Source organism: Solanum stenotomum, chromosome 10, assembly GCF_019186545.1.
Source record: "Solanum stenotomum isolate F172 chromosome 10, ASM1918654v1, whole genome shotgun sequence".
Taxonomy (NCBI): Eukaryota; Viridiplantae; Streptophyta; class Magnoliopsida; order Solanales; family Solanaceae; genus Solanum; species Solanum stenotomum.
Genome location: NC_064291.1, coordinates 8,881,531 through 8,905,714, shown reverse-complemented (window position 1 = coordinate 8,905,714; position 24,184 = coordinate 8,881,531). Strand labels below are relative to the sequence as shown.

At 31.8% G+C, this 24,184-nt stretch overlaps 1 protein-coding gene across 1 annotated transcript; it reads right to left on the bottom strand.

Annotated features, from left to right (window-relative positions):
- Positions 1–6,519: 6,519 nt before the first annotated feature.
- On the bottom strand, positions 6,520–19,823 carry LOC125841829 (uncharacterized). The gene is made up of 4 exons (XM_049521012.1): positions 19,557–19,823; positions 11,084–11,643; positions 7,248–8,159; positions 6,520–7,080 (listed from the first exon to the last, which is right to left on the bottom strand). Exons 1-4 carry the CDS (start codon positions 19,725–19,727, stop codon positions 6,834–6,836), a joined length of 1,890 nt encoding a protein of 629 aa, XP_049376969.1. The 5' UTR covers positions 19,728–19,823; the 3' UTR covers positions 6,520–6,833.
- Between the last annotated feature and the right edge of the window lie 4,361 nt (positions 19,824–24,184).

The window sequence follows — 24,184 nt, the reverse complement described above, 5'->3', positions numbered from 1 at the left end:
AGTCAACAAACCAATGGTGCAATTTGTATAGACTCTTCTTGAATCTCCACCTCAATGCTGATGTTTTAGTACTACAATTATTTTCATCTCTTCTTATTATTTCCCCTTGAGAAACACTAGCATTGCTAAGACTTTTAGATGCACCAATACTGCTTCCATTATTGTTCTTGTTCAACCTCTTGAACGATAGCAAGTAGCCGTTCACTTTCATGTCTAAATAATTTGAACGCAACAAGAATTCAGATTATAACGATAATTTTCACAAATTTAAGATATTTGATTGCTCTTTGAAATTGAATCTGACGTCGTATGAATTCTCAAATCAATTGGTTTCTTGACTTGGTTTGTTTCTTGTTTTTTTTTTTTTTTTTTTTGGAGATAATAATAGATGATGAATTTGATGAGCTAATGAGGGGTTTTGGTAACTATATATATAAGGTTGTGGAATAAAGGTATTTATAAAAAGTCAAAAGTGGGGGGTTGGAGTCTAGAAGAAAGTGTATGAATAACTTCACGTGATTGTGTGTTAATAAATAATCGTGCATTTATCTTTTTATTCTCATCTAATACTAGGAACAAATAGCAAAATCTTCTAGTTCATATTAACCGATGCTTTTATCTTTTTATTCTTATCTAAAATAAATGATATTTCACGTGAAATTTAAAAAATTAATTAGGAATTACGTAAAAGATGTGTATGTACTTGTCAATATTATTTTAGATTGTCGAATTGAAGCAAACACTTCCTTCTTCTTTTAGGGTTTACACCATTTTTTTGAACTTAATCGAACACAATAATTTTTTCTTAAATAATGTATTTATGATAATAAATTCATTAAATATGTAGAAATATTAAATTTATTACTAACCCAACCATTATTACTTAACCTAATTATCTTAAATTTCAAAATCCATAAAGTTGAAATTCTACTTTTGCCTCTACGATCACTACATAAGTGAGGCCTTTTAAACCTTTTTATTATGATCTAAAATAAATAGTGTTTCATATGATTAAAATGGTATTGATTATTTCTTCCAAATTTTTTCTTATTTAGATTTTATGTAATTAAGAGTTTATATTTAAGTAAAAGTGTTTTAGTACAAACAGGAATTTACTTTCTAAAAATAAGTTGGTTTTTAAGGAGTATATCGAACTAAAAGCATCACTTAATACATATGGACCGAAAAGAATAACATTTCATGTTAATTATGTTAAATTAATATTTTTTATATATTGATAAAATAGATTTTAAGATAAATATTATGCTTGAGCCCTAAACTGTTGATGATAACCTATAGTGTCAACTATATTTGCTCCACACCTCCATCGATATTTTGAGATTGTGTATATTAATGATATTAGTCTTCTATTTGTTGGTCAAATGGAAAAGATAATATTTGCTAACTAATCAGAGTTTTTAACAAATTTACTATTTAACAAATGTGAATGATTTAAAGCAAATATACAATGTTGTTAACAGGTATGTTTAAGATCATTCACATTTCAGTGAGGTTCATGAAATTTTTTTCTGGACTTCATCTATATTTTTTGTTTTTTCTGTTCATTTTTATTTATTTACTTGGAATTTTACATACATTTTGAATCAATGATTAATATGAGTATTTCATTACTATTTTATATATATTCAACTTGTATGTTATATGCTCGATTGCCAAAATATAATATCTACCAAACAATTTTGATTGAAAATATTTTCTAGAAGTTCTATCGAAAATAATTTTTTTATTCTATGAAGACAGAGATAAGGTCCGTACACACATCACCTTTCTCAATCTTATATATATTGATTATGTTGTTATTACTATAACATATTTGTATTTTGAATTTACTTTATTATCGAACAATTTTAAAACTCACCAATTAAATTCTAGAAAGTAAAAATTGATTAATTTGATCATAACAGTTTTTTTTAAAAAAAAATTGAAGTAGATTCTTTTACCAATAATTGACTTGATATCTTTCAAAATTGTTAAAGCTTTTAGCGACATTAATTATATAAAGTTTTGATTCTAAATACTCATACTAAGGAAAAATACTTATATTATTATCGCTAAATAATTACCACATAATTATTTATTTGTTGCAGTGTGCATACACCTTTATTCCCAAGAGCAAGATAAAACTCCCAAGTCCCAATATTCAAGCTGTACCATAAAAGGAGCATGTAAAGTTTGAAAAAAAAAGGGAAAAAGAAAGAGATAAAAAAGATTCTTCTATAGTCGACAATTTTTCATAAAAGTGTATCACTTACATGATTGTTGTTAGTTGTTACTCTCACAACATATAAATAAAATATACACGATTGCAAGTAATAAAGTGATAAGATTAAATATTGAGAATTTGTGATTAACTATTTATAAAATTTACCTTATCTAGTCAAGAAACATGTTTAAGATGATATTTTATATTATCGGTAAATTTGTAACTACTAAAGATTCCATGGGATATCTACCTGTTGTGTTTGAATTTTTCAACTAATTTGACTAATTAATTTATTTGAGTTAGTACTCGACACATATGGTTAATTTTATTCTATTGGAACATGGTTTACTTTATCTACTCTCTCCATCCACTTTTAATTGTCATGTTTTGCTTTTCGAAAGTCAAGTTGATTAATTTTTCAAGCTAAATTAGATTACATTAATTCGATATTTTAAGGAAAAAAAATAGATATTAAAAAACTATACAAAAAGTACTATAAGTTACAATTTTTTGCATATTTATACAATGAAAAATGCATCATAAAATAGTAATCAAAATTTCTATAATTTAACTCTAAAAAAGGAAATTACAACGATTAAAAATGGACAAAGAAAATAGTTCTCAAGAAAAGGTAAAATTCATAGACAAAAAATATTTTTGTTTATTGCGTGATATAAATGTCAAATTCTGCTTTTAAATAAAGTTAGAATTACTAGGAAATATAGATGCCGCTCCTTTCTTTGTAAATGACAAAAGACTTGCTTAATATAAAATACAAATCCTTTTATAGAGGAACTTTCGCAAATAGTCATTATAATAAATGTTCCATAGCTATAGTTTGCATATTTATGGGTTGTAGCTACAGTTTAAGCTGCCTCGTTTATATAATTCGCGGATTTGTATAATTCGCAGGTTTATATAATTCACGATATATTTGTATAATTCAGTTATTTTTGTATAAATCCGAAATAACGAATTTATACAACTACAAACATCAGAAATGTAAACAGTTATACAAACTTTATTATACAAATTCTGCATTATACAAATTATATTGTACAAATTCCGAATTATACAAAAATGTGAATTATACAAAACTAAAAAACTAAGCAGCGTAATTATAGCTAAAAGTAGGTCACAAATTGTAATTAAGGCAAACTATAGCTATGTTAAGTAATTAACTAGTATATGTTTGCTTATACGCAAAATTTTCCCTTATATTTATATATAGAAAAGGAAAAATTACCTAAATACACATTTTATTTTATCATAATCTCTAAAATTCCCTACAATTTAAAAAAATTCAAAAATCCCCTCTAAAATATATTACTCTCCTGTCTCATTATACATTTTAATCTCCTTCTCTGATTCAGACAAGGGCGATGGGTTCCTCATATAGATCTCGAAAAAATACGAGGTTTCAAAAAAAAGATTGCGTCAAACGGACGTTCGAGCCGAAAGTTACGGCCGTTTGAAATTCAGCATCTTAAAGGTGGAAGGTGGCCTTCCTATCTAGTCTAAAGCAATCAACAAGTTGTGGAACATTGCATCATCCAGATAGGTGACAGGGTGCTGTTAAAAGCACAGGTCATCAACCAATAAAATAAAATAAAAAGAACACTAACGAAGTAAACAAAAAAAAAGAGAGTAAAATAAGCAATTAGTTCGTTAATCTTAAAGCCTACAACTTTATATGAGTTGGTCAATCTTCCAAAATAATTTATTCAGATCCGGTCCTTATTTATATGAGAAAATGACAGAAATGGTCCCTTCTGTTTGAGGTCATAGATTCAAAATATATTTTTTAAAATTTCTCAAAGATTAATACTTTTTATTTCTGCTAAACATATATATATCGAACTTTGTTTGTTAAATTTAACAAGAATAGTAAAAAAAAATTGATCTTGAATATCAAGAAAATCTCATCAAATTTTAAAAGGGAAAAGAACACGTGTCCCCAAAAAAGAAAACTATTTATAAATGATTGTTTACTGCTTGATACCATCAAAGTATATATGTACTCTGATCGTAACAAAGAGGAAGAAGGGTGTTTCAGTGAAAACATTACTCAATTACTGCTTGATACCATCAGAGTATATATATACTCCGATAATATCAAGGATGAAAAAACAGTGATTCAATGAATAGAACAAGAAATAGTCGAATAAATAGTTTGAGTCGTGGATCTAATCAAAGTAAATATTTTGGATTGAGTCCAATTTAAATAAATAATTTGCCTAATGAGTCCAATATGTGTAGTTATCAGCTCCCACCAATTTCTTCTTCTTCTTCATGATTTCCCGCAAATCTAACAAATCAAGTTGATAAATATTTGATTAGAACTAAAAGTATTTAACTTTTCTTGAAGTTAAAAGATCCAAATTGTGAGATTATTTTAAAGTTACCCACGAGCAACAAAGACATTTTTTGTCATTTTCTCATCTTGATATCAACCTAATAAATATATATTAGGTGTGATATTACATAAGCTTATTCTTCTTATATTATTTTTAGTTATATAATCACTGATAGTGAATTATTGCATATCTGTTATTTTTTCCATGTGCAAAAATCTTTGTTCTACAAGACTTTGATACCAATCCAATTATCGTATTGTCAACCCTTTTGTCTTAAGTAGCTTTGAATAATCTATGAGTTGGACATAAATTATTTGCTGTTTTATTCAACTATCAAGTGTTTATTGGTTGTCTACTAGTATATGATTCTACTTAATTAGTTGTCTTAAACTTTTATGTTTAACAATGTAAGCTTACCAGCAAGTTGTTGTGTGGTTATTTTCGGATCTTACAAACACACAGAATGCTTTTGTGTATCGAACTTCTTATAAGTGAACCACTAAAAAAAAATTAAATTGATGATAAATTTCATCGCTAATCTATCGTTCAGTTACTTCTAGATATATTCAAAAACATTTCAATAATATGTTGCAAATTCGTTGCTAGATAAAATTGATACATGTCTGAGTAAAATGTCACATTCTAAATAACATCTTTGTTGGTGAAGATTCAATTTCCACCTTACAATTTCATGCCTCGTCAATTGAAGCAAGAGATAATATACCTTGATATTATTGAGCATCCTTTGATTTGAAGCATTGTTCCATCTCAATTGAAAAGGCAACAACATCTCAATGTAGGATACTTGTCCGAGCAAAATATCACATTGTATTTACTAAAGACTATATAATTATTGTAATTTGGTGAATGATCCAGCTAAAATGTTTGACAGATGAGCTTTTTCTTTTCGAGAATTCGCAAGTTTTAAAATGACAGAGGGTGTGTTTGGTATAAACGGGAAAATGTTTTTCTTATAAACCAAGTGAATTTCTAACTTATTTTTTCATATTTGGTTGGTGAATAGAAAATATTTTTAATGTTTGATTGGTGAATGGAAAATATCTTTTATTTTTGGCTTGAAACTAGAAAATACTCTTTAGAAAAATAATTTTACCCGACCCTCAAACCCAAACTAGGACAAGACACCGATCACCATGCCAAAATTCGATCCTGAGATCTAACCCATGACCTGACCTAGACTTTCGACTAAGGACATGACCCAGGAAATTATTTTTCAAAAACAATTTTTTTAAGGAAAAAAAATTGACAGAGGGGGGGTGGGGGTGCAGAGGGTCAGGGTGTGGGGTGGAATAAGAGGTACAAAAAAATCTTAAAATTTGAAATATTTTCTAAAATAACTTTTAATTTTTTTTGTTTGGTGGAGCGAGGGGGAGGTAGATTTGAGGGTAGGAGGCTGAGGGTTGATTTGAGGATAGGGGTAAAAATATATTTGAAACTTAAAAAAGTAAGAAAACTTAAAATTTTTAATTTTTTGTTTTGACAGGGAGGTCAGGTTCGGGGTATGGGGTAGGGTAAGAAAAAATATTGAAGGATGAAGTAAATTTTCGAAAAATGTTTTTCTTAACTTTTGAAGGGAAGTCATTTTCCTTAATAAAATGAGTTGATTTGAAAACCATTTAAACCTGAAAAAAATTGAAAAACAATATCCAAAAAATATTTTCCTTCGTACCAAACATATTATCTTCCTGTAAAGAATAGTACAACTATAAAATATGAAATGAATATCAATAACAAATAAAATAAAAAAAATGGAGAAGAGGGTTACCTTTAAATTTTGAACAAAGTTGTTCGATATAGGAATATGGTGAGATATTCCAAGATTAAGTTTATAATTAATTTATTTTTTATTTGGTATTGTTAAATTATTCACAAGTCATGACTGGTTAATATGATTTATCTATGTTGTTAAACAAAATGTTCTTTAAATTTGCAGTTCCAATTATGATCAAACCACATCAAAACTAACCACCCCATAAAATTTACTGGAAGACTTGTACAGTTACTCACTATAAAGCTCAAGCCTCGAGCAGCAAAATTCGAATCATACTCTTAAATACTCGAAGCATCAAACTATGGGTGGGGAGTGGAGAGAGAAGGGAAATTCAACGATATACAGAACTTGCCCCGGAAAAAAGTATCACTATATAAGTTGGATATGAAAGACAACTATGCTTGCGCGAAGCAATGCCAGATACCAATTTGGATGAAATTAATACCTCACTGAAAGAACACTATCCTTCATGGCCCTGTTCATCATGATCAGGCTGATCATGGCCTGAACCGTAGTTCATCCATGGTAACATAGACTCGAGCAAGACAGCAATTGCATTTCGATCTGTCAGATCTTGGAGACGGTGGTTTGCAGGCTGTGCATCATTTGGCACTTCTCCCCTCGGGTCAACCATGAAATTTTGCAAGTTATCAGGAGGCAAAGTCGGAACTGAATCAGAGAAATCTGATACCAGCAAGTGAGAATACCTGGTAATAGTAGAAAGACAAATTTTAAGCCCCACATGCATGAAAGGTATGTGTAGACAGACAGTCAATGAGTAGTGAACTGAAGAAATACTGCAACATGGGGAATACAAGCAACACCAAAAAAAAGTTTCATTGATGAGAAGGGCAGGGTGATAGGTAGTACTCACTCATTTTTCTCGGATGAAAACGCTTCTTTTCTCACACATGTCCAGTCTCTGGCATAAGTCCCATCATTCTGCAATGTCTCAATCACCGAAAGTGCAGCATCCCTAAGAAACTTCTGGAGGTCAGGAAGCCTCCATATAATGTAGCTCCTTTCGACATATATATTGATCAAGTGGTCTAAGGAGGGTGTCCCTGTTTGATCAGAGCTAAAGAAATTGTGCTTGATTATGCTAGTCCAGGCTTTATCCTTTAAAGGTACCTTCGACACCAACTTTTTCAAGACTGAAGGATGTAGCATCAATGCCTGCTTCATAAGATCTGCTGAAGAAGCTTTTAAATCTTCTGCCTTTATCTCTTTAGCATGTTCATCATTTTCGACATAGTATCGGCACACAGCAAGAGAATAGGAGAAATTTGGAAATAACCACAAAGAATTATCACTCTTATATTGCTCAGAGAACTGTTCAAGCCATGTATACTCCTCCGCTCTTAAAGAATAGTAGTCAATGCAGAACAAGACACCCATTGGATCATCTGGATCTAGTAGAAGCAACAATTTGCAGAGCTCAAGGGCAGACCGATGGCAACCACGTCTATCCATGTTTTTCATGTGGGAGAAAAGCACAGAGAACAACGGTTTGTTGATTTCACAACTAAACTTAAGTTGACAGTTGCCCATTAAAGGAGTGAACATTGGATGCCAAGCACATTCCAATGCATACAGACATCTTGCAGTACAATCAGCCGACATTTGCTGTTCACCACTGAATTTGTAATATTCAGCTAATGTAATAAGTGAATCAACATGATACGGATGATGCAACAGAATGTTCACGATACCATTAAAATCATGAACTGCCTTAGCACTTTCAAATGCTTTCTGGGCTTGGCTATAGGATGATGTATGTACATACCTAGGAACACAATATGAATCCAGTTAGTTTACACTTTTACACAATAAATCCATCTTCCAAGACAAGAAGCAGTATCATCAAATGAAATAAAGATATAGGGCTGAAGCTTCAACTCTTAAAGTTTTTAGTTTCATGGGTCAAAGTAAGTTGAGCAATTTAGCCTGAATAAAACAATAATCAAAAAACTTAATTAATCATAACGCGAAGGAACCAAGATACTGAAATCCATTTATTTCAATCGGCCACTCATATATAGGCTCTCTTTCCAGTTGTTGGAATATACTAAAAGCAAAAAGTGGCGAACTTTCATGCAGTACACAGTTTTGCACGAGTTAAAGCCATTCAGTAATCTGTAGGCAGGATATTATTTTGAGAGCATGAAAATATATTTTAAAAAATAATAAGGTAAGATAATACATTAAAATCTATTTCAAGAACAGTATTTCAGATGATAAGATAAATAGAAACACTAGGCATGTAGCTCAAATTAGTACTCACGTTGTTTTAATTGTCTTTAAAGCTTTAACTTATAAGTCAACGATAATACATTAAAATCTATTTCAAGAACAGTATTTCAGATGATAAGATAAATAGAAACACTAGGCATGTAGCTCAATTTAGTACTCAAGTTGTTTTAATAGTCTTTAAAGCTTTAACTTATAAGTTGTTGACGTCAAAATCAATTCCACTACAGTTGATTGGTGGATGCTATAGGATCATGAAGTTCCAAACTTGCAACAGTTTTCTATTAGAGTTCCAACGTTAACTTGTAGCTCATTCGGATGCGAAAGAATTTGGAGTGTGTATGAACATATGAGAAGCTATATTACATTATTACAAAAGTAAATTGTATCTCGATTATCCTAAGTACTCCTATTAATTACTTTCTACAACTTATGTGCAGATTAATACTAAAAAGAGGTATATGCTCGCAATACCATTCCAATTTGTTTGGATAATATTGATGAAGCAAATGAATGGTTAACTAGAGCCCCTCAACATCATAAAGAAGGAGAAGTGTATGAAGGAGAAGATCTCACTTATTTACCATGTTGCTATGGCAAGTGGTGTTAAGGAGGGTTCAAGGGGGAGTACTTTAAGGAGCGAGGGAAGAGTAGCTACAAGTTCAAGAACCCTAGTTGATGAAGCCTATGATGATGAAGAAGATGATGACCAATATAATAACATGATGACACTTGAATAGTTTGGAGTTCTTGTTGAAGAATAGGATGTTGCTCCATTTGTGAAATGGTTTTGCATTTGCTTAATATGTTATGACTCATGAGGATTATTGAATTTCTAGTTCTACATCTATTATTTATTTTAATTTAAGAGCTGAGAGATTTGCTAAATATGTTATTTCTATTGAGTTCTTGGCTATTCATCTATCAAAATTAAATATTTTAAATTTTTGTATGAAATTGCACTTCAGTTGAAAAAAACATGTACTCCCTCTGTCCCTAATTACTTGTCCACTTTTGAATTGACACACATATTAAGAAAACAATTAATGACATAGTGAGTTTACCATTTTACCCTTATTAATTATGATGAAGTGGATGAAAAGTTCTACATTTTTCAAAGTAATTAGTTATTTAATTGAGGGTATAATAGGTAAAAAAAAATTGTTCTTTCTTGATTTGTCAAAATGGACAAGTAATTAGGGACAACTATAAAAGGAAAAATGGACAAGTAATTAGGGACAGAGGGAGTATTTCTCTTCATGCTTCTCGATTTGAGGAAGCGAGCCCTTGTTGCCTTTTTTCACTTCTCTCTCTCCAAAACACTGGGTAGTCCAATAAAAAATTACAGAACTGTTTAAAATTTGTTAACCCAACCCGATACCGATAAACCAATACAATTTTGTCAATCTGATTTATCAACTAAACCAGTTTTTGCACACCCCTAGCTGATACCAGTATTATTATTATTACTCTCCTACTATCTTATGCTTCAATTTTATCATTATTTATTGTTTCCTTTTGCTTCAATTATCGTACTATTTGTTGTTGCTACTATTTCTTATCTCCATCATTTTCACTATTTTATCTATTATATTTCCTTTCCAACTGATTTTGATATGCTTTACTTGATTCGAGATTCTATCGGAAATAATCCCTCTAACTTCACAAGGCAGGAGTAAGTTGCGTACAGACTACCCTCACATTGCACATGTTGTTGTTGGTATTCAATTTAAACCCCTTTTCATTTGATGTTCAACGGAGGCAAGGTCATAACTATTCTACTAGCTTATACTAAGCAATGCATAATCAGACTCAGAAAAACTCAGAATGGCAGCATATAAATGCAAAGAGATCATATTTATGGAAGTTATAGACAAAGAAAAAAAGTAAATAATGATATATGCATTAACATACATTTAGATTATGCAGCTTTGATTTCTTACACAAAATTATTGTGATTGTTTAGGAAATACAAATAGACTAAGCTACTCCATTATGCAAATTATTTGCATAAGATTTTGTGGTGGAATTTACTATAGAAGACAACATCCATTTTTTTGGTTTTGCCTTGCTTTTTATTTTGCCCATCTTCTAAAAAAAGTTGCATCCATTTTTTAAGATAAGACAAAATATCAACCAAAAGAAAATTACAAGGAACACAGGTAGCAAGTCAACTTTAAAGGTTAACATATTTCATAGAATTTGCTAAACTAATACTACTTAATATGTTATCATAAACCATCCAGAGACAAATTACAAAAAGAACATGTTGTTAATGGTGAAAACTTATAGGTTTCTTTACTCTAAAATATGGTCTAAATGTTTCTAATAGTGTTTTATCTAGCACAATAAATTGGAAGTCCAAGGCTATGCCTCATCCTGCATTAATACCCCTATTCCACTAGCAAAAGCATATAAAATTGACATGTCAATACTATCAAGAAAAGCAATGATATTTACCTAAAATCAGATATCCCATCTCTGGTTCCCACAAGTTCCATCGACAGTGATCCATCCCACTTTGGCCAATGTTCTAAAGGACAAACAAGAATAGTCTTTCGATGGTTCTGACTCCCACGTCTTCCACCTCTTGACTGTCTAGAACTTCCAGTTTGATGACCTTTTTCGAATGAATTCACCACTTTAGAACCAAATATCCTTCGAAGTTCATTTTCTGCATTAAGAAATTTTGGGTCCACTTGTAAGACAGAAGATGTACACTGCTTGACCACTTTTCCTCTGCCATTTAAATTTCTCAGATTATATTTTCCAGTATCAGGAGCAACATGCTCCAGATGAGAAGAATCGTCCTCAATTGATAACTGTTCTAATGACTCATTCCAAGAGTTCCCTTTATCCTTAGCTCCTGGTTGTGACTTCTCCTTGTTTTTCTTCTTTTTCTTTTTCTTAAATTTGCTATCTGACAACACAAATGCTTCAGGAGTGGTTTTTTTGGTGGACAATTGCTTCTCATTGCCGTTCTCAATTGAGGATCCGTCATTGATATCAGCATTGTTTTCCTGCAGCATAAATCCATCATTAGGCACAACTACTGTCAACTAAGTATAACTGCACAGGGATTTATTTATTTATTTGCAAGCAATTTTCATGTAAAAAAGGTCATTTTACAGATTACAAAGTCAACTTAAAATGTTTGTACGGCAAAAAATTAAACGAATTTAGTGAAGGGAAATCATAGCACTAGAGTTTCAGCAGAAAAAGAAGCTACATATTAATGTTCTAAAGAGAGCAAAGGAATTTCAAAGCCAAGGGGAATCCTTCTTTTCAAGAAAATGAAGAGTTTGGCACCTCGTTCCTGTGCTAGAGAACGCAACCAAGAAGAATTCATGAAGAAAAAAAAAAATACGAAGAGAATTCAAAAAGGCTAGCTTCTTTCTATAATTTTGATAGATTTGATTTTTAAATAGTCAAATTGGGATGGGAGCAGAGTTTGGAAAACTAAGGTTACTAAAATTAAGAGCATACCCAGTTGTACCAAATCTATAGTCCTTATGTCTACAGTGAAGACCAGACGATTATTATCTCCACTCCGTGCCTACACATAACACCAACTTACCATGGTATCCCCCCCTCAATTTATGCACCCTAAACCACACACCAAAAGTAAGAACAGTTACACATCTCACAGAGCGAGCAGCGAAAGAATGGCATGATGCAGAAGGATGCAACAATCAAGCAAAACATACATCTTCAAATCTTATTTCTCTTCTGGGAATATAAATATCAGTTTCATGTAATGCCAAGAAACAGCTCTTCACCAATAACAAAAATGGCAATCACAGTCACAAAAAAAATGGCAATCAATGCATATGACGAAAGCAACATGTTTTCACTTTTCATCAAAAAACAAAAACATGTACTGAGGTCCTGAGCCATCTCAAAATGAAGAAAAAGATCATAACTCACTCCCCACATGGACATCAGCAATTGGCTAATCTAAGTCCTTTGGTTGGCACATGAAAAACATATTCTTCACTAGAATTGCCAATGCAAATCGGTATCATATTAGTATCACCAACTGTTTGGGATAGGAAGAACAGAAAAATCAACAGAGATTTAGAATGAAGAGTTCCACGAGTAATTGTTCACTGGGAAAAAACAGTAGCCCTCAGTTATACTACTGAAGAAGATAACATTTGGCTAGAAAGGACTTCCACTGAAGAGAGGTACTGAAGAGAAGTAATTGAAGTTACCTATGCTTGTGCTGGAGATAAATCTCCATCCATAACAGATGTTCATTGTATTATACATTTGTCATCTGCCATGAAGAGATCTAGTGGACTGGAGCCAAACTTACGGACTTCACACCAATAAATTTTATTGGCCGTAGTTCACTAAATTATAACAAAACTCATTTATTTATTTTTATCAAGTAAGAGGTTTCGTTGATGATAAAAAGATCAACTTGGCGTATACAAGTAATATACCAAGAAGAGGAGAAACCTACAAAATATGGTTCTCCCCAAAAGGCACCCAATTCCATACAAACAGGAATTGCACGGGTGCTCCAAAAGAAAATAAGCAACCAGAGACTACTCCTCAATTGAGGAAAGCTTATCTTCACTCCTTCAAAAGCTCTCTTATTCCTCTCTTTCCAAATACCCACGTCAAAGCAAGAGGAGTAACATCCCAAGCCTTGTGCCTTCTTCCCCTAGCTCCACTCTTCCAGTTGAGCATCAACTCCTTAATCGTTCTTGGCACAACCCAAGAAACTCCAAACCATCTAAAGATATCTAATAAATTATTTAAAACCCCTAAAAATATATATAATTGTGGTGGCTTGCACGCACATCAACTAATTTCACAGGATATCTCACCTCCCACCAGCTACAACTCTGTTGCTACAATTGTACAAGTAACTCTGTCCACCAAAGCTAAGGATAGATGAAAGAAAATCACCTAGTGAGGAAATTTTTTCTGATTTTTTTTTTTGAAAATGAGTCGTCCTGATTTTCAATCCACTTTATTGATCGTTAGCCCACACCTTTCGGTGCTAAATTTCATGGGAAGGTATGAAGGTCGGGGATTATGTTATAAGGTGAGTAGGTAGCCGAGTGTGGTCTCCCATTAGGCGGGAGAGGTAAGGGGCTTTCCTTGTATCCTCTTCTTCTTATTAGTAGTACTATTTAGTAATCATGTAATTTCTTATTCTTCTATGTGTTTCCACCATCTATTGCTTCATTTCGTTTTGTATTTTAATATTTTGTTGTCATTTTTTATTTTATTATTTTCTGAAACTGGTAACTTATTTTTTTGTCATTTTTTTCTTGCAATCCTTCTATGACTAACTTCCCTTCTAAGTTGAGGGTCCATTGGAAACATCCTATCTACCCACAAAAGTAGGGATAAGGTTTGTACACATCTTACTTTTCTCAGATCCCACTTGTTGGATTACACTGCATACATTGTTGTTGTTGTAAATAAAAGATAAATGAACTCAAACTCAATGATCTACATTTTCTTATGTACGACATGGATTTATCCTTTTTACTTATTCAACAAAAGTGTGGAAGGAGGAAAGAGCAGAGTAGTGAGATTACTTGGTTTTGATGACAAGGGAGCAATGAAAAAAGAATAAAAAAGAACCCTTCGGGGTGGCCCTGTTGGAGGTCTCAAGTTCGAAACCCCTTGATAGCAAAAGCAAGGGGTTTGCCTTCTGGGTCGAGCTCATCGCACTTGGCTTGCCTAGTGCGGGTTACCTCTCCTATGTGGTTTGCGAGCTATTGCATAGGAGCGGGGTTTTTAACCTGTGCGCACCCAAAGGGTAGCGGTTGCAGGTTTCCCTTGTCATAAAAAAAAAAAAAGGATGAAAGCCATTTGAACCGGAGAAATAATTCAAGGATAAATTGAGCAAGTATTTCCTTTTGAATACCTTTTTTGAGGAATAGGGATGGAAACAAACAAAGAAGTCATCCTTAAACATCAAGTTGGAGACAAAAGATATGTTTGAGTAATGCATGCTACACAACTCAAATTATACACAATTCTCCATCACACTTGACCATCAAGACATCACGGTAGTCTCTACATCAACAATAACATACCTAGTGTAATCCCACAAGTAGGGGACTGTGGAGGGTGACATGTACGCAGACCTAGCCTTTACATCATGATAGTTTCTATTCCACCAAATATACAAGTGAAACTAAAAGTTCTTTTAAAGCTTTCTACACCATTCTCAGTACATGCAAAGATGCTTAATATGTCATAGTTGACACTTGGACATTAAATCCAACATTCGATTGTAACTTGTCACTTTCAAGGTGTTTGACATTCATCTCAATGTCCCTAAATTTTAATCCCCATCCTACATAATGCCAAGACATAAAGCAAAAGCTTATCTTCATGTCAGGACATTTACATAAGCCACACCACTTCATCTAAAGCCCAACTTAAGGTATCAGGAAAAAATTAATGCATATGCACCAATTTAGAATTGTCAACTGATCACTTTAAGGCTATTCTCTATTGTTCCCATATGAATCCTACCGACATAATTGACCCTATAATCAAGGTTGGACTGTCTCTAAATTTTTGTACATACATACCATGCTCGAAATTGCACCGACTACTAATATGATGAATTAGCATCTACATTCACACACTTATTTCGGTACTAGCAGTTACTTTTGCTTGATGTAGTAAAAAAAGTGGCACTAGGGCAAAGGCAATACGGAAGCAATTCAATTAAATATCAAGAAAGGAATTATGGTGGCGAATAAAAATCAATAGATTGTGAAAAAAGTTCTATGAAACAAATCAAGAATGGAACTTACAAGGCTCACAAATCAAAACCTTTTTTATCCTAAAACTCATACACAAACCCCGTCAACAACTTCATGTTATACATATGTTCTTATATATCCATCTTCCTCACTTCAATAGGAATCTTATTCCCAAAACAACTAACTATTAAGTACCATGAATTGTCAAACAACCTTTTTAGGTTATTCCCTGTTCTTTACATGTTCATATTCCTTATTTGAATTGCAATCTTAAGCATCATAATTCCTAGCATCATGGGATGGCCCATCAAATTCATTTCAACACATAGAATTCAGGAAGTTATTCACATCCCTTTGTTTTCTACCCTAATTTCATTGATTTCTCACTAACAAGATTCGAAGTCTAAAACTTACGAATCTCATACGAGAGGGAAAGGCCCAAGGGCATGGAGAGTGGCCCCCTTAGCAAGCATGTGGGTTATTTTGGCAAGAGAGAAATAGGAGGGATTTTGAAGGAGTGGAGCAAGCTTTTTAAAATTTGCGAAGTAGTTTTTTGTCTCTAGTTTCTTTTGGGTGTACTTCGAGGTCCCTATGTGTTTAGAGGATTGGACCTCTTTTGCTGAGAACCATATTATGGCGTAGATACTCTTTTTGGTATATGGCTTGGCTTGTAGGCAAGGTTACCACAATTGTTAATAACATTCAAAAAAATTATATATTGCCCTACTTAACCATAAATCTAGGGTTGGGTTATATTTACTGGCACACTTATTCTTGGCACTTGCAACTTTATATTTGTGGTTAACACGGTCACAAAAAATGGGTATATTCTTTTTTTGGTCGAAAGTAACATTTTAATTCAACCAAGTGTGTAATTACAAAACTGTAGTTCTTTAAACTCCAGAACTAATCCTCAAAGCTTACCTCTTCCTATACTAGGCTAGATTACAAAATTGTATGGGTAGGATAACTACTCAATGGGCCCAATATGTCTGCATCTCAAACAGGACGCTCTCTATGAGCTGTAATCTTCCACTGTATGATGGGAATTTTGTTGTCCAATTCTTGATTCTCGCTATCATCTTTTCTATAATAGGCATGCACTGCTGAATAACTAGCTTCTTGGAAGAGAGGGGTACCCCCAAATATTGATAAGGCATTTCCCCTTTTGAGAATAGCATATCACTGATGATTTGATCCTTGAAGCTCCGAGAAACTCCTGCCAGATATATTGAACTTTTTTCTAGATTTTCTTGTAGTCCAGATACTTGGGAGAAGTGTTGAAAAGCTTGTAGAATTAGCTGTATAGATTTTTTATCGACTCAGCAACACATTAAAAGATCATCAGCAAAACAGATATACACTATTTGAAGTCTCTCACACCTGGGATAATAGATGAAATTTGGGTTGTGTCTAAGTTGCTTCAAGGATCTGTTCAAGTACACCATGGCTAGGACAAAGATGTAGGGAAACATTGGGCCACCCGCCCGTTTGGATTCTCTTAAAAAAAAGTAGCTTTTAAGTCAAAAATAAAAAATCAAACTTAAATGACTTAAGTCAAAAAATAAAAAGTAGGGGGAGGCCTACTTTTGGTTTTTAAGTTATTTTCAACCTTGCCAAACACTTCCTAATTTATTTTAAGTCATTTTTGACTTATTTTAAGTTATTTTTTATATTTACCAAACACTTTCAGAAGTAAAAAACTGACTTAAAAGTAGGTTTGACCAACTTTTAAACCAATCCAAACACCCTCTTAGTCCCTTTTTGCTTGGAACTTAGGAGCCATCCCAACATTGATAATCAATGCATACTGGACAATAGTTACACATTCCATTATCTATTTCACAAATTTACCAGGGAAGCCAAATTCAATCAACACCATTCTCAGAAATCCCGAGTCCACAGAGTCATAAGCTTTCCTTATATCCACTTTTACTATACATCTTGGAGAGACTCCCTTTCTAGAGTAACCTTTGACTAGTTCATGAGCTATAATCACATTGTCAAGTATACTCCTCCCCCTCAATAAATGTAGATCGTGAGGACCCTACCAGATAATCTACCACTATTTTGAGTCTGGAGGTAAGGACCCTAGCTATCAATTTATAGACAGTCATACAACATGCTATGGGTCAGAACTCTTTAACATAAGTGGGGTTTGGTACTTTGGGAACGAGAGTCACTGTGGTACAATTCATAGCAGACAACAATTTTCCATTTTCAAAGGATTGCTTATGGCACCTCCTCACCTATTGTCCCCAGGATGTTTTAAAGAATTCAGCTAGAAACCCATCAATGCCTGGGACTTTGTCCGAGGGTAAGTTTTTAAGAGCTAATAATACCTCCTCCCTGGTGATCTCCTTCATTAGTTTCATTTGTTGATCTTGTGTAAGGCATGGTCCATCTCCGGCAATGTTGATATCGAGACTGGCCATTTCAGCTGCTTGTATTCCCAACAGGTTCTTGAAGAACAGTAGGAACTCTTGTTGTATCTGTGTCGGTTCAGTTAGTAGGTCCCCAGCTTCAGTGCTAATACTGGCCACCTTCTTTCTAGCTTGTCTTGCCTTCATGAACGCATGAAAAACTGTGTTTGAATCTCCATTGGATATTCAAGGATCTCTAGATCTCTGTCATAAAACCCTTTACCTGAATAATTGACCATTCTTAAAGTTTTACTAACAATGTTCTTTCCTTGCTAATTAGCTCAAGGTTGAATAGATCATTCTGTAATTGTGCCTAAACTATTGCAAGTTGGTCGTGCAATGTTTCAACCTTCCTGTCCAGCTGAGTCATTTCCCTGTTCATGTCTGGCTTGTTGTTCAATTAACTTCAATTTACTCCACACACCATACATGGTGTGACCATTTATGGATTGGTTCCAGCTATTTTGCACTATCTCCTTGAAGTCCTTTTTATGCAATAGCTCATTATATAATCTGAATGGCCTTGGTAATATTTGTAGAGTGACCTCAGAGTAGATCACAATCGGAAATGGGTATATTCATCTATTCATCTTCTTTACCTAAATAGGGTTCTTATATATCAAAAACAACTAATGTGAATACACCATTTAGAATTGTCAAACAACATTTTAAGGGCATAACCATTCTAATATATTCATCTTCCTCACTTGAATCACAATCTTAAGTAACTTAATTCCATCTTCATGGAGCGCTCCGAATCCATTTTTCAACACTCATAATTCAGGAATCCAATCACATCCATTTGCTCACCTAGTTTGTTCACATCTAGATAACAAATTCGAAGTGGTCTATAGCTTAATGCCTTAACCATATATCTAAGGTTGGATTCTGTTCATTGCAAACTTTTTCTTGGTGCTTTCAGCTTTATATTTGTGATATATGTGGTCACAAAAAACAAGAGAGAAAAAGGAAGGAATAGTCACTTGAAGCAATTCTATAAAATCAATCAAGAATAGAATTGCATGGCTGATCAAATCAAAAGCCCTTTTTTTTCTAAAGCTAATCCACAAACTTCAGAAGCAACTTCAGGTTATACCATGTTCTTGTTTATTCACCCTCCTTACTGGAAAGGAATCTTATACATCAAAAACTACTAATGTGTATACACCAATTAGAATTGTCAAACAACCTTTTAAGGGTAAATACCCAATTCTCACACATTCATTCTCTCTCTTTTTTTTTTTTTTTTAATAATGTTGGTTGTTCACATCACCTGTTACCCTCCTACCAACATATGTATTGGATAACTCTATCCTTGGGCAGAAGAAAAAAAACACCTAGAATTTTTTTTCGTGTGCTAGGATTTAACCTGATCTCCAAGGTTTTCAGGCACTTCATCAACCGCCAGGCCCTGGCTGCTACTTGAATTGAATCCGAATTTCAAGCAGTTGCCCCAATCTTCACTGAACTGGAACACCCCTTTGCAGTCATCTCCCAACACAGATTTCACGAATTTGTTCAATTTGATTAAAGCTGTTCGCTTTACACCTTTTCAAGTATTCATGTGCCATCATATTCCAAGAACGACATTTGAAGTGATCACAGTTAACTTACTACCTTAATCTACCCTAAAATTATCAGGGTTTTGTTCATTCGCAAACTGAAATCAATTTTCTAGGAAATAAAATCAAACAATATGATTTAACCAAAATGACATAACTATCAAATAAAAAGCTTCTTTTTTTCGATAGTAACAACACAAACCTGGTCAACACCACCATCATCATCATCTTCGTCGTCAAGCAGATCGAAGGGATTACGGAAAGTACCGGAAGAAGGAGGAGGAGATTCAGATTCATCTTCGCTATTGATTAGTTGTTGAGTCTCAGGTGGTTCTTGTTCCTTCAAGATTTTCTTCATCAAACGAACCGACATTTTTTCAAGATTTATAAGTTTCCCCAAATTCAATCTTTGTTTCTCCTTTCTTCTTCTTCTGTGTTTTAGCTGCCGAACAATTCCACCCTTCAATCTAATCCAAGGTTTAAATACAGATACTAATGCCAATTTTTTTTTTATTTTTTATTTTATAAAAGAATTGATGCAAGTCGGCTAGTTTTTTTTTTCTTTTAAAAATCATTTTTCAACTTAATTTTTTTTTTTTTTGGGTTGTTATTGTTTTTCAAATTCTTGAAAATTCTAAAATTCAAGTGAAGTTAAATTTTGAATTTTGTTGCCAAACTTGTTTTGTGGAATTGACACCGAAAATAGGTGAAAAATATTGTCAAATGCTTCCTTGGACGAACATTCGATATATGATTCAATATTTCTAAAGTAGACATTATGCACTGAATTTTTAAAGTTCATCTGATACATAAATAAACTTTAATAGGATATATTTTGATATGAAAATTCAATAATTACGTATTAAAAAAAAGATATTGTAACAAAATATGTCCATAAGGGAAAAGGCATAGAATTCATCCTAAATTTGTCCCCAAAAATCAAATAAATTAAATACTCAATTTATTACATACATAATCTTGTTTAAGGTAATATTAATATTATCTTGGAAGTTGACATGGCAAATAAAGTGTCTTCACTTACTTTTAAGTGTGTAAGAAGAAGAAAAAAAATACTCCCTCCGTTCCATTTTACGTGGCACCATTTCCTTTTTGGTTAGTTCAAAAAAAAATGTCACACTTTCTTATATGGTAAGTATTTAAAGGTACAATTCTTCTTTACCCTTGTTGGTCCCACTTAATCTTAAAGATAGTAGTACTCCAATACATTTATGAGGAGAGAGAAAAGTGAGTCTATTTTTTAATATGACTATTTTTGAAGGGGCAATTTAGTAAACATTTCAAAGTCTTCATTTATTTTTTAAACTCCGTACCCGGTCAAATGTAGCCACATAAAATGGGACGGAGGGAGTGATAAAATTATAAACCTGACACTATTTTATTGATCATTATATAATTAAGTAGTTTTAGTATAAAATAATTTTTAATATATTAATTATGCTAATTCTCTTTCTTATTTTTTAATAAGTTATGGGCTCCACTATTTTTTGAAACTTCTTTTATTATTCTTCTTTTTGTGTTCTTTTTCATCAATTCATTATCATCATTGATTATTTTCAGCAAATTCATCTGAGAATCTACTTGAAGAAAATCATTCGAAAAATCATGAGGTATATGATGACTTCGATTGAAAATATTATGATATATATGCATAAAAATTATGATTATTTTCTTAAAACTTATCGAAAATTCATCTAGAAAAATGATTACTTCTCTTTGTTTTCTCTAGTTTGTCGTAGAAACATCTCAACCATCACAATATTATTTCAGTCTCAAGTCATCAATAATATATTTGATTATTCATTACACACAAAGTATATCAATTAAATTATTGAGTGACATCCATAATTATCAAAAAAAGTTTGAAGAATTTTAGTAATTTTACGGATCTAGAAGTATTCGTTTGCTTTACCAACACTAATGATATAATCATCGTCTATCAACACTCCACAACCAACATCTTTATAATTCATAATTATCTTACTATTCCTTGTTCTTCTCTTCAGATTTCTCTTTTCTCCTTCAATTTGATTTATTAATGATGGAACAAAGAAAAAAGTGATTTAAAAGAGAGAGAGAGATAAGTTACGGTAGAAGAGGAAGAATCCAAGAGGAGAAAAAGTGTTTTGGTGAAGAAGATCTCTACTCGAGTGGATGGGAGGGAGGAGGGCAGAGAGGGATTCTATGACTTTTTCATGTTCATAATTGATTTAGTATTTGACATGTTAATTTTTAAAGAAATCTCATGTATAGGTTAGATCTCCACTTTCAAGCCATAACATTATAAATTTGGTGTCATAGATCAATTAAGACATCCAAATGACTCGTTGATGTTACTCATATATATGATAAATAATTCATTAGAGATGAAAGTTTGATATTTCTAAAATTTAATTTTGATAATTCGATAATCGATAATTAAAAATAGACATTAAATACTCTTTTGAAAATCATTCTATGTACAATACATTTTAATGGTATTTCTGTGTATGAGAACATAGTAATGAAAAAGGTAATAGTCAAAATATGATTCATTTTGACTAAGCGCCCCAATCAACTTCTGATACAATAATTCAATTTTCACTGCCTGACATTAAAAATTGAACCTATATATTGTGTAGAAATTTGTGATGTTTCATTGAATATTAAATTTTAACAATAAAGAAATATTAATTTTTTATAATGTTAAATGTAATATAATATTTTTGTTATTATAAGCACATATAATCAAGAAAAAATAGAAAATTTAAAATAATAGTATTTTTAAAATATATAAAATATCATTTAAATTAAAAAATGGCCATATAAATTAAAAAGAGGACATAATAATTACAATTAACAATAACGATAGATTGATAGATAAAAATAATTAAAATTTACCAGTCACACCAATAACTATGAAAAATAAGAATAGCCTTTTCTGTAAAGCAAGATACAGATGCTAGAATGTTAGTTATCTTATTTCAGAATATTTAAGATGAATTTTCTCTTTTTTATCATTTCTCTTTTTACTATTATTTTATTTTAAAAATATCATCTCAATTTTTCATTTTTATATATAAAAAAGTACCCATTATTTTATCCACCAACCAAAATTTTAAAATACCAACTACAGACATTCAAAAAATGATCCCTCGTCTTTTTAGGTAGCTAATCAAAAAATAAATGTTTGACAATAAGAAATTGTTCCCTCAATACGAAATTTTTTATTAAAGAATATTTATTTACTAGATTTATTTAATTTATTCACATATAAATCTTTGTAATATGCTATTTATACATAGTAAGTATGTTGAATAGTGAAAATTGTAGTTTATTGGTTATGTTATAAGAAACGAAAACATGACTGCTTGTGGTTATTTTCAATGTTTAATTGTAATGTTATTTACTTTTGTATTATAGTTGAGTTGTAAAAGTTATGTTGGTTAATTTTGCTACTTTTTAGAAATTGAGGATCGATATAAACTATATTTATAAAATAGCACATCCAATTTTTATTTTTTTAAAATAATCAAATACTATGGTCATCACCATCTTTATGGAATGAGAAACAACAGACACTAAGATAATTTATATGATTGTTTGGTATGACAGTAATTTTTTCGTCTGGCAATCCTACTGCGACATTTAAAACATTTATATTGATCATGAACAAGAACAATATTGTTGTTGAGGTGATAGTTGCTATAATTGTAGTTTCTTCCATGGTATATCTTACTTCTCTCTTTCTTCTTCCTCCAAATATCCTTTTGAAATATCAAAATGTAAAAGAATGATTAAGAGAAATTATTAAGGAAAATTAACACTTTTTGGCAAGTGTTTAATAAATTTCTTAAATTATAGAGATAATATATAACATTTTTTCTCTAGTTATTGGTATAATTTGATTTCAATCCTTTTAATTAATATATGATTCATTACACTTAATCTTAAATTAACCATAAAACATAATTATTTTTGTCCCTTTTACGTACAAACATGTTATTAGATCTAGGTTTTAGAACTATATTACTCGTAAATTTGACGTAACAACACAATTTTAACATAATATAGGTAACATTGATTTTATATAATTGCAAATATTTATCCAAGAAAGATGTAGAAAAACTTGTTGAAAGCGTTTGAATAAATAGAAAAAATATAGGTTTACGTCATCGACGACCCCTTAAACTTGTTTGCATAATTTCACTTAGACACCTCAACGAGGACTAGTACTTATTGAACACCTAAAATATTTAAAATATATACCTATTAAGCACAAAATGCAGATGTGGCAAAAAATATGGATCTCACGAATATTAAGCGCGTGACTAGATCCAAATAACATATTTTTTATTTTTCTTATTAAAAAACTTGTACCTTTTTTTCTTTTATTGACATTTGGCATTGAATAATAACTATTTTTTGTATTTTAAAAAAAAAATTTACCAGCAAAAGAAAGTCATTTAGTCAGTCTTCTTCCCCATTTGTTTTTGTTCATACTTCTGCACTTCTTTTCTCCATCTTCATCCTCCATTTTCAGTTCTCAATCTTCTATATTATTTTTTTGTTTTTTTTCATTCATTATATTAAAAAAATCGAATCTACTGGGAAAAATTTGTAAGAAGAAAGAAGATTTCGATTTGGAGTTAAAAAGTTGATCGACGTCCGTCAATTCCTATTTTCGATCATTTCGATCAAACATCACCACTCAAATTAAAATGTAAACCCATTGAATTTATTAAAATGATATTCGAGAATTCTGTAGAATTTACTTGAGTACTCTCAATTTCTCTTCGCCATCGTTCAAGGACATCGATTTATTTTCAACAA

Coding starts and splice junctions, on each gene's coding strand:
- LOC125841829 (XM_049521012.1), bottom strand. CDS start 19,727: ATGTCGGTTCGTTTGATGAAGAAAATCTTGAAGGAACAAGAACCACCT. Junction 11,644..19,556: donor ATGATGGTGGTGTTGACCAG/GTTTGTGTTGTT, acceptor TTTATGCTGCAG/GAAAACAATGCTGATATCAA. Junction 7,081..7,247: donor TTTTCATCCGAGAAAAATGA/GTGAGTACTACC, acceptor TACTATTACCAG/GTATTCTCACTTGCTGGTAT.